The sequence below is a fragment of the Tachysurus vachellii genome, chromosome 6 (genome assembly GCF_030014155.1).
Source record: "Tachysurus vachellii isolate PV-2020 chromosome 6, HZAU_Pvac_v1, whole genome shotgun sequence".
NCBI classification, from domain to species: Eukaryota; Metazoa; Chordata; class Actinopteri; order Siluriformes; family Bagridae; genus Tachysurus; species Tachysurus vachellii.
The window spans coordinates 28,350,220-28,361,958 of record NC_083465.1 but is presented as its reverse complement, the minus strand read 5'-3'; the positions used below and the strand labels follow the sequence as shown (position 1 = coordinate 28,361,958).

General features: G+C 41.5%; 1 protein-coding gene across 1 annotated transcript in view; it reads right to left on the bottom strand.

The window, feature by feature from the left end:
- galntl6 (polypeptide N-acetylgalactosaminyltransferase like 6) overlaps positions 1-11,739 on the bottom strand; it is a 250,994-nt gene that overhangs the window by 7,449 nt on the left and 231,806 nt on the right. Inside the window, exons 10-11 of the mRNA XM_060871463.1 lie at positions 11,172-11,393; positions 1,612-1,728 (exon numbers count right to left, since the gene is read on the bottom strand). Coding sequence (XP_060727446.1) covers positions 1,612-1,728; positions 11,172-11,393 — 339 coding nt within the window. The remainder of the gene's footprint in view (positions 1-1,611; positions 1,729-11,171; positions 11,394-11,739) is intronic.

Here is an 11,739-nt window from a genome sequence, read left to right as displayed (position 1 = left end):
GCAACAGCTCATTCACAGGGCTTTGTATGGGGGACTTTCCGCATGTCGGTGCTTTTTAATGGTTTCTGACATAGTAAGTCTCCAGGACAGAGGAGTTTACGCTTTATGGTTTCTGTGAAATATAACCAGCTCTGTTTTTTTTTGTTTTTTTTTACTAACTTTCATAGAAAAAAGTGGAGCCGATGTCGGCTGTAAAGTGATAAAAGGAACTAAAGTTTTGTGTAATAATAAACAAATAAAGTATAAAATTTTTTCTTAATTAAATAAAAAACCGTAACGTACAACATAATTTTCTGTAATTACGAATGTTTAAAAATGAATAAAAAAACTGAACAAAATTCAATGAAATTAGTTTAAATGTCTAGAAATAAACGCAAGATTCTTATATTTGTTTTAGAATAAACAGACCTTTGTTCAAGACTTCATAGCAGCGTTAAAAAAAAGCTTAAGAAACACACTCCTGTACCTCAGTGTCTTATTATCCTGAACGTTCTGCACTGATTTCTTCATTTTTGTATTTATATAATAAAAGAAATTCTCATTCTGATGAGGAACAATTGCGTTTTGTAGTGGTGTCACTCCAGAAGATCCAACATCCTTCAGTGTTTAGATCCAATCCTAATCTCACAGCTCCTCCAGTTAACGAGGGTCTTTATATCAGCGCCGTATTAAGAGTCTGCTCTTAATGGCAGCTTTGAAACTATTCATATAAAGATCAGATAAAATGAGCTACTCTGAACATTCAGCAAAAAGACTGTGAGTTACAGAGCTAAAGATTCAGTATTCAGCAGGATGGCAGTGTTTGAGCTACAGAGCTGAGCATTCAGGATTCAGTACTAACAGAGTGTTTGAGTTAAAGATTCAGTATTCAGCAGTAAGGCAGTGTTTGAGCTACAGAGCTGAGCATTCAGGATTCAGTACTAACACAGAGTTTGAGTTACAGAGCTAAACATTCAGGATTCAGCAGTACGATAGTGTTTGAGCTACAGAGCTGAGCATTCAGGATTCAGTACTAACAGTGTGTTTGAGTTACAGAGCTAAACATTCAGGATTCAGCAGTACGATAGTGTTTGAGCTACAGAGCTGAGCATTCAGGATTCAGTACTAACACAGAGTTTGAGTTACAGAGCTAAAGATTCAGTATTCAGCAGTACGAGAGTGTTTGAGCTACAGAGCTGAGCATTCAGGATTCAGTACTATCAGTGTTTGAGTTAAAGATTCAGTATTCAGCAGTAAGGCAGTGTTTGAGCTACAGAGCTGAGCATTCAGGATTCAGTACTAACACAGAGTTTGAGTTACAGAGCTAAACATTCAGTATTCAGCAGTACGATAGTGTTTGAGCTACAGAGCTGAGCATTCAGGATTCAGTACTATCAGTGTTTGAGTTAAAGATTCAGTATTCAGCAGTAAGGCAGTGTTTGAGCTACAGAGCTGAGAATTCAGGATTCAGTACTAACACAGTGTTTGCGTTACAGAGCTGAGAATTCAGGATTCAGTACTAACACAATGTTTGTGTTACAGAGCTGAGAATTCAGGTTTCAGTAGTAAAAGAAGGTGCTAACAAGGTGTTTGGTGATAGACTGACTGTCTGAATGAGAAGTGCTGTGTCACCTGTTCATGTGCCCAGGTTCTCTCGGCTCCCTCTTTCAGGCAGCTGTCCAGACGGAGCTCTGTTCCTGTCGAGCCGTGTTTGGAGTCGATACACAACCCTGATGCTGCGTTGCGAATCTGTACGCAAACAAACACACACACACTGACTTGAATGTGCAATCTAACCATCCTATCACACACACACACACACACACACACACACACACACACACACACACACACACACACACACACACACACACACACACACACACACACACACATACACACAGCTCATATTGTGTATGAAAGATGTGATAGATGTGTTAATAAAGAGCAGATCTGCATCTCTGTGTCTGTGTTGTATTCGTATGATAAACAGGTCCGGCTGGATGTGTGTTATTTTAATTTCCCCGTCATACATGATCCACCATACGGAGTTGTGATGTATAAGGTAGTCTGACATGCCTCCCACGCTACTGATGAGAGAGCCGTGTGATGAGTTTATGAGCTCCGCGGGCCAGCGCTAAGTGAGAAAAAGTCTAAATTAAGCTAATTCATTCGAGCCAATTATTAAGCATGCTAATCAACTGCGTTTGTGTGGTGGTCTGGGAAAAGCTCTAGTAAACTGTTCTGAAAATGTTAATGCACCGAAATGTCTTTCTCTTTCTACAAATCTCGCTCAGAAGTAAATTGATAGCGTTCTGAACCTCTTCAGTTCGCAGATGTTTTAACAACTTCCATTTGATCAGTACCCGAGCCGATCAGACTCGAGTCTTTAAGCGGATCGCGCCGCCGTGTTCGTTAAACTGGTTTCTTTGACGACGTGATCTTTGGAAGAAAAAAGTAAATCACAGCCTTTGATGTGATGTTTTTGGTGAAATTTATTAGCTATTAAAACTGAGGTGCTTTACAGACACAAAGACCTAATTTGGGCCCAAAAGATGCTTTTTTTTTTGGGGTGATGGGATTTCCCAGGCTGCTGTATAATAGTGAATACATAAACCTTAACACATCAGGACTTTGTGTGTTACTTTACACGTTTCTTTACAACAGAAGTGAGCAAAGTTTAATATGTTACTAAAGGAGATTAAATTATTATTTACATATTGAATATGCATGATGTTAGAATATATTCCCCTTGTGTAGAACATGGCTCTGTGTGTGTGTGTGTGTGTGTGTGTGTGTGTGTGTGTGTGTGTGTGTATGCGTGTGTGTGTGAAAAAAAAACTGTTATAAGATTAGTGTGTGTTCAGTCTCAGGCTGAAAGTTTCACTTTTATGACCCCAGACATCAATACACACCACTCAGGGAAAAAAAAAGGACTGTGAGTGATTTAAATAATGACTCACAGTGAATCACACTGCAGTAGCCTCCAGTCATTACCCTGAGGGTGAGTGTGCACTTTCCTCATCATTTCCTTTTCCTATTTTCATGGCTTTTTGATTGGCTGTCTCATTTGCCTAATTCTTGTTAAGACATTCTGGTGTGCTGGCCAGGGTAGAAGAGCTCAATAATGAATGAACACTAGAACTGCCACACACACACACACACACACACACACACACACACACACACACACACACACACACACACACACACACACACACCAAGGCCGACAGCCATGTGGAGAAGCAGAACTCAAACCTGAGACACTTTAGTTGTAATGTTTTGTGCCAGTTTTATGTAATTTATACCAGAATTCTTGCAACAAACAAAAACTTATGGAAACCAATTTAAATAATAATAATAATAACAATAATAATAATAATAATAATAATAATATAATGGAAACTAACAATCTCAAATGCACATGAAATTTTTGTTGGTCTTGTAGAATATGAGACAGAAATTGTGTGCGCATGATAACATGCTGCTAAAAGCTTTGTACGCGCTAATCACAATAAATAAATAAATAAATAAATAACTAAATTATATATATATATATATATATATATATATATATATATATATATATATATATATATATATATATATTCATTCATTTTCTACCGCTTATCCGAGCTACCTCGGGTCACGGGGAGCCTGTGCCTATCTCAGGCGTCATCGGGCATCAAGGCAGGATACACCCTGGACGGAGTGCCAACCCATCACAGGGCACACACACACACTCTCATTCACTCACACAATCACACACTACGGACAATTATCCCGAGATGCCAATCAACCTACCATGCATGTCTTTGGACCGGGGGAGGAAACCGGAGTACCCGGAGGAAACCCCCGAGGCACGGGGAGAACATGCAAACTCCACACACACAAGGCGGAGGCGGGAATCGAACCCCCAACCCTGGAGGTGTGAGGCGAACGTGCTAACCACTAAGCCACCGTGACCCCCATATATATATATTTTAGAAAATATTTGAGAATAGATTCTTGTATATTTTCATTTTGAAGATAACGACAAAGTAAGCAGTGTGAACATGAGATCTTCGTGTGAGTGAGATCTTTGTTCATTGGTCACAGTGAACGCGTCTCGTAGACGCCGTGCGACGTATCGGCGTCTGTTCACACGTGAGCCCTCGTGATAATTTCCTCATAATTGGACTCTGTGAGATCGCATTCTCACTTTCCTGATTATTTTCTGTGTAAATGTTTATATGTGAAAGACAGAGTGCAGGTTCATGGTCTCGAAGCTACTGAGCTTCTTTTCACACACTGGACATCACCACCAGCAAATATATAATATTAATATTAATATTAATATTAATATAACTTTGATAAGTAACATATACTGTACAGTGTGAGTAAGGAAGTCAGAAGGCTCTGCAACTGTTTATGTATAAATCGTGCTACTGAATCAAACACTGGGGCTCGTTTATTGAAATGAATCAGAACAAACTGATTCGTGAATCGTTTACACAAGAAATGTGTTCATAAAAAGTTTAAATGACATTTATTTATTTTATTCACGAACATAATAATTTTAAAGACTCGGATGAAAGCAATCCATAAGAAATGAATAAGTTCAGACAAATAAGACATAGTATTTGAGAAAGACAAAAGTATTGGCACCCCCATAAAATGAGGAGGACTAATTCTATGTTCTCACCTAATTCCAGAATGTTCACCATTTAGATGTTATTTCCTTCGTCGAGTTTTATTTTTTAAATTATGTATCATAGCATGACGTGTAAAGTGATGGCTAGTGGCATGTTTAACTTGTTAGCTACATTTTTAGCGTCATAGCTCCAGTGCACAGCTAAACATTCGGGCACCAAACGCGTCAGCATCCCAACACTGAGTACATGTGTCTTAAGCGGAAGGGGCTGTGAAGAGGGGTAAAGGGCGTCATTCTTGGCCAAACTTCGACACCGTTTTTAAGAAGATTAAAAGGAAACGCAGAAGACGTTTTAATCTCGCATGTCTATTTACAACAAGCTTTGCTATGCGACAGTGATGACATGCTCTATCTCCATGACAATGATCTTTTATTGCAGTTTTGATTACCTCAGAATTGCCAACTCTCTGGCACAAAGCATCTAAATGGACGCATTAGTGCCTCCGTTTATCTGCCAGCGCACGCCGCTGCTCCCGATTTGTGCTGTGTCACGTTTCAAAATGAACACCTGTAATGGAAACTGGGAGCCAAACAAACTGAGCGAAACCAAAGCCAAGGCCAGTATGGCGTGCCTCTCTGCCTCGCTGCGTTAGTCCTAAAAGGCTGCATTTAGGGCTTGAATTTATTCTCCTGTCCATTACCGGGTCCCTTCTGTGCTCTGATTTGCTCTGCTGCATGGCAGCTCTGATGACTGACACATTTTGGACGAGTACGTTGACCTCGTTGTCATTACTAACAAAGGCTTCCATTACAAGGGGTCAATTTACCGCTGCATGCAAGCAGCTTGCTGTAAGACCCCATTTCACGAGGTCTGCACGGCTAGTAAACTGCTTCAGAAATATATTTTTTAAAAACAATTTATGTTAGCACGGTATTCTCACTAGTGTTTTTCCTTCTCTAACTTTTAGCGATTGCCTTTTTGAAGCAGCGGGTACGTTAAACCTTGAACTGTGTGGCTGCTGTAAAGGCACGCACCAACAGCATGAGCCGAGGGTTTTCTTTTGAACGATCGCAGTGAATTCAGGGAACCAAATAAATGCTCCTATTTGGGTTACACACTAATGCTACACACACACACATAAATGCACACAACCAAATTTTTCACCAAATTTGAACAATCCAGTGCAATATACTATAATACATAATACTATATACACTATATGCTTGTGTGTGTGTGTTTGCGTCATTTCTTAGACAAAGCATATACATCTAGAACCTTAATCATCGTTCCTGCGCTTTTATTTCCCTCGTCCTTTATAAATCATTTCTCGGAGCGGCCTTGAGAGAGATGATGAGAAGATGAAGTTTCGGACGGCTGGATGTCGTCTTCGGAGGCCAACGGCTAACGAGGAGCCTTGAGAACGTTAGAGGCTCGATATAAAACCCTGGACGGAATTTGTGTGAATGAATTCTCTGTGAGCGATCTCAGGACACTGATACTTTAATGTAGAGGTACAGAGGATGGGATCTGGAAGATTCTACAGGAACTGAGAATTTAAATGTTCAGTTCAAATGAAAGAAAAAGACAAATCTGATCAAAGTCACACACATTCTTCACCTTGCAAGTTTCCGGTTATCTCCTGAGAGACACGTTTGCTCTCCTCGCTTTCATCTAAGACCATCGAGTTTCTCCACTTTGCGATGCAGGTATAGCTCGTCTATACCTTTTGCTTCATTTCGCTGCAAAGTTTTATTACACATGAGTAGTCGTGCTATAGGTTTCTGGTTTACAATCTATTTTCTGGTCCTCTTTAATATCTTTAGTGATAATGTTGTTTATGAGTTTGGTCTCGATCGTGTGCTTATTGTACTGTATCCTACTCTACAACAGTGCACTGTGAGGCCTTACTGTAAAGGAGGTGATGGTTTCTTACATGCATCTTACCATGATAAGGGTTTATTCTTTATCCTATCACTTTTGTCTCATGTGTGTCCTTTCTATTGCTTTTGGTCAAAATAAAAGGACCCTGTTTATTATATTGCGCTTTTTTAAGCTGGTTTGACCAACTTTGAGTTAATTATAGTTAATTAAGCGTTAATTACTATAACATCAAGTCCTGGTGCATTTTGTTTATATCTTAAACCACAGCAATTAGCCAATAATAAAAATTAGAATTTTAATTTAAGGAACATAAGTCATAGGTTTTAAAGTGACCCATACTCAGAATTTGTTCTCTGTGTTTAACCCATCCAAAGTGCACACACACACACAGCAGTGAACACACACACACCGTGAACACACACACGGAGCAGTGGGCAGCCATTTATGCTGCGGCGCCCGGGGAGCAGTTGGGGGGGGTTCGGTGCCTTGCAAAAGGACACCTCAGTCGTGGCCGGCCCGAGACTCGAACCCACAACCTTAGGGTTAGGGGTCAGACTCTCTAACCGTTAGGCCACGACTTTCCCCATTATCTATTTATAATGATAATTTTAATCTTGTGGAATGTTCAGAAATTATGTCGCTTGTACAAACCGGTGTTCCTTCCATACTAGTCTCTCTCTTTGCGCTAATATAAACCAGAAATGATGGCAGACTGCTGTTACAGAGAATTAATCACACCTTCAGACAAATTAAAAACACCTTCAGACCAATCAGAATGAAGAATCAACATCGCTGTGGTCAATATTCTGAGCTGAACCTGAAACAACCTGAAAAACATAAACGTATCAATGACGCTATCGCTCCAGTGCCTCGATGGATCCGACAGGGAGACGTTGCAGTGTGCGCTGTTTTAAGTAGTTGGTGTGTTTTGGAGGAGGATTAACTGGAGATAATCTGTGTGCGAGTGAGACAGGAAGTGTTGCGTATATCTGACCTGTCTACCCATAGTTCCACTCAGCACGTTAGAGAGCATCAGGAGACGACCTCCTGTTCTCTGCAGGAGATACGGCGACACGCTGACACATTGATCCTCTTACTTTTTTCTCTCTCCAAATGCCCAGTCGAGCTGCATTATTGTGTAATGGATCAGGCAGAGTCACAGATGGCCAGTCCAGGCGTGGCAGCAAACGGAGCCTTACAGTCAAATTACTATCACTCTGCTGCAGGAAAGAGGATATTCATCATGCATAAATTTCCCTTCTGATCTCCACCATTCAATTCAGACTAGTTTTTTTTCTGTTTATTCCCTGCAGCGAGATGGCGAAGGCCAGTAAATGGCTGGGAGGAGCCGGAGGTCCTTAGAGTCCGTCACCGGGGGAGTTTAAAAGCGACGGCGCTACATGAACAACAAATGCCAGGACTCCAATTAACTCAGACGTGAAATTAATTACGATTAAATGTTATTATTCACCAATTTAAGGGAACGAGGGAAAAAGAAAAGAAAAACCCTGTCATCCTCTGAAGGAGTGAATTTTGACATGATGTCTGTAGAGCACTGTTCTATTAGAGGTGATTAAAAAGTGGCAAACTGAAAGACCATAAAAAAGGAAACACAAGCGTGCATAACAAGCACAGCGCCCGAAGAGAGAGGAGAATGAATCAGCCGAGCCGCGGTCCGCCAATCTGCCACGGCTTTATCCAGGTAACATTAGAGTGGGTAATGAATTAGCCGAATAGCCTGTCAGCCTGGATTAGGAGCAGCAGCACAAAAAGGGTCACCCAGCTGCTGTGTATTTACAGGCTAGGAATCAGTGATGGAAACAGAGTTGGCATATTTTGGATGTCAGCGAGCATTAAAGAGGACGTCTCTAAGCCAGCTCGCGGCCACGTGTCTGTACCGCGCTGAAATATGTATTACCCATCAGCTCGCGGTGTATCTCATAAATCAGTAAGCATCTGCTCATATTATGTCTTTCTCAATCTCTCTTTCCCAAGGGCAGACCCATGTGTATATATTTTATATACAGTATATCAGGCTGGATGTCTCGTACAGTTCGCATGGCTCAGGTTTAATTGTGCGACTGCATCAAAGTCCAGAACGAACGAGTACGCATGACATTTGTTCAGCGAATGCGGCGCGCCAAAGCTGGCGATGATGATGAAAGTGCGGGCGTTAAGGCTTCATCGGTACACATCAGACAGAGGACTAGTAAATGGTCTAATCGCTGGTGTTTAGGTCCATTTGAAGTGATGAGATGTTTTAGCACACACAGTACACCGCATCAGTGTCAGTGCACATCATAAAAATAAATGAATAATTAAAACTTCAGAGCATGTTTCGAGCACCAGTATAAACTCTCTGACAGAATAAAAATATGTCTTTAAACTTTCATTCCTTACATAAAAAGAAAAAAAAAATGATAATAAATGACTTGTCTGGAGCTGCAGGGATCAGCAGTATGCTAGTTCTAAAGAGTGTTAAGCTGCTGCTACACTGCTGTTAACCTCGCTGCTGATTCAACATCAGGCACTAGCTGGCAGATGGTGTGTAAATTCAGGGAGAATGTGGGGTGATATTAATGCACAGGTGATTGATTTTAGACCTGTATGGGAAACCTGGCATCCCAAAAAATGTCATTAAAATACTGAACAGAAACGTTTCTATATAAAATGCGGAATTGTGTCTATATTATTCATCACTCTGTGATATACAGTGAAAAGGTTGATAGCATGACAAAGGGCCTTTTTACACCCGGTCACTTCATGTGTTTTCTCTGATCCGATAGCTATCTGATTTGTTAAAACTGTTCCATTTACATTAGGCCACATAAATGCGTCTCGGCGAATCGGATATCGATCCGATCTTTCTACTCCCACCCAAAATGCTAATATATTTTACCTCATTTCCGGGGTAATTGAAACGGAACACACTTTGGTGTATGCGGTTTTCAGAACGCAATCAAAAAGAAGACGTAAAAACTCGTTACAATGGTTATGCTACAAAAAACAGCGTTTACACTTATTTGTTTCTGGCGCGATGCCAGACTCGCGAGTCACTTGCGAGTGACGTACTTCCGTTTGGGAGGAGTATAGCGCTGACGTATGTGGCTTGAACAACCACATTCATTTACACCTGTACAGTTTCAATCCCAGACCACCTCCTGAAGGGGTTTGTACCATCAGATTTATATCCGTCTCCAAAACGTTTCAGAGGGCATTTAGACCTGGTCTTTTTACCATCGGATAGCTATCTGATCACAGAAAACACATGAAGTGACCAGGTGTAAAAAGCCCCTTAGACTCATAACTTTGCCATTTACTTATGCTCACTGATCTACAGGATTTCAAACACATCATTCAGGCTCCTGCTCGATCATACAGTACTTTTTCTTCCACTGACTTCCATTCACACACATGTGAATGCTGGGGAACATTAAATCTTAACGCAGGGGCGCTCCATAGTTTACTGAACTCTGTCTGTCTTGGTGCGTGATGTTATATCCGGTTGCCACTCATATAAGGAGCGTTCTCTGAAGAAATATTGCATTCTGGATGTCTTGTGAGACCTTAACTGAGAGTCCCTTCTTGTGCGTTATTAACATTTACTGGACACTTACAGGTCCTTAACATGTTTGGAAGATGTTTGGAAGTTTGTTATTAAAGTAAACCATAAATATCACGAATAAATTAAAAGTAATCAATATTTTTTTGTTTGTATGTATGATGTCTAGCGGGGGCACGGTGGCTTAGTGGTTAGTACGTTCGCCTCACACCTCCAGGTTGGGGGTTCGATTCCCGCCTCCGCCTTGTGTGTGTGGAGTTTGCATGTTCTCCCTGTGCCTCGGGGGTTTCCTCCGGGTACTCCGGTTTCCTCCCCCGGTCCAAAGACATGCATGGTAGGTTGATTGGCATCTCTGGAAAATTGTCCGTAGTGTGTGATTGCATTAGTGAATGAGAGTGTGTGTGTGTGCCCTGCGATGGGTTGGCACTCCATTCAGGGTGTATCCTGCCTTGATGCCCGATGACGCCTGAGATAGGCACAGGCTCCCCGTGACCCGAGGTAGTTCGGATAAGTGGTAGAAAATGAGTGAGAGTGAGTGAGTATGATGTCTATCACTCACTCACTCACTCACTCACACACACTACAGACAATTTTCCAGAGATGCCAATCAACCTACCATGCATGTCTTTGGACCGGGGGAGGAAACTGGAGTACCCGGAGGAAACCCCCGAGGCACGGGGAGAACATGCAAACTCCACACACACAAGGCGGAGGCGGGAATCGAACCCCCAACCCTGGAGGTGTGAGGCGAACGTGCTAACCACTAAGCCACCGTGCCCCCCTGATGTGTATCATTAAAAGAAAATGATCAGATTCTGCTGGATTGTACTGAACCTACTTAAACACTAATTTAACGTAATCGTATGGTGTGAATTAGCAGATAATTCCTTCCAGCATTTACCTCTTTAAAGAAGCAAAATCATCCAAGGCAATTAGAATACTTGAGCTTGATAAGATTGATTCAAATCTATATAATATGTAATATATATATAATTATATATAATATATAATCTCATAACACATGATTATTTGGTTGAAGCATCTCCTGATGCTTTTCTGTGTGATTGGATGTGTGCGGCTGTTGCATGTGGGCTGTGTGTACATCAGTAACCCACCTCTCCCCAGGCAGCAGGTAAGGGCTCCACAGGAGGGTAGTATTTGGGCAGGTCCCACGCCACCGTGTTCATGTACCATTTGAAGTCTTTACACTTGAGGTGTTTGCGCAGCTCCTTCTGAGCGGTCAGGTCTCCCGTGGAGAGGTGGCGATACTCTGGCCGCCGCTGGTAGATGTACTCAGTGTACTCATCCATCCATGTCTCTGCCACACGCTTCAGATTCTGACAGAGAGAGAGAGAGAGAGAGAGAGAGAGAGAGAGAGAGAGAGAGATAAGAATGAGTGTTATATTTATGCTAAAACGTGTCCTATGTGGAACGAGCCTCTATACATCATAACTGCTTAATTAAAAAAAAACAATCAAGACTAATAAAGCAAACTTTAAAATAAATTTAAATTAAATGAGCAGAGCACGGCAGAAAAAACATGAGAAAGAGAGAGAGAGAGAGAGAGAGAGAGAGAGAGAGAGAGAGAGAGAGAGAGAGAGAGAGAGAGAGATAGATAGAAAGAGAGCGAGCTAGAGAGAGAGAGAGACAGATAGAGAGAGAGCGCTAGAGAGAGAGAGAGAG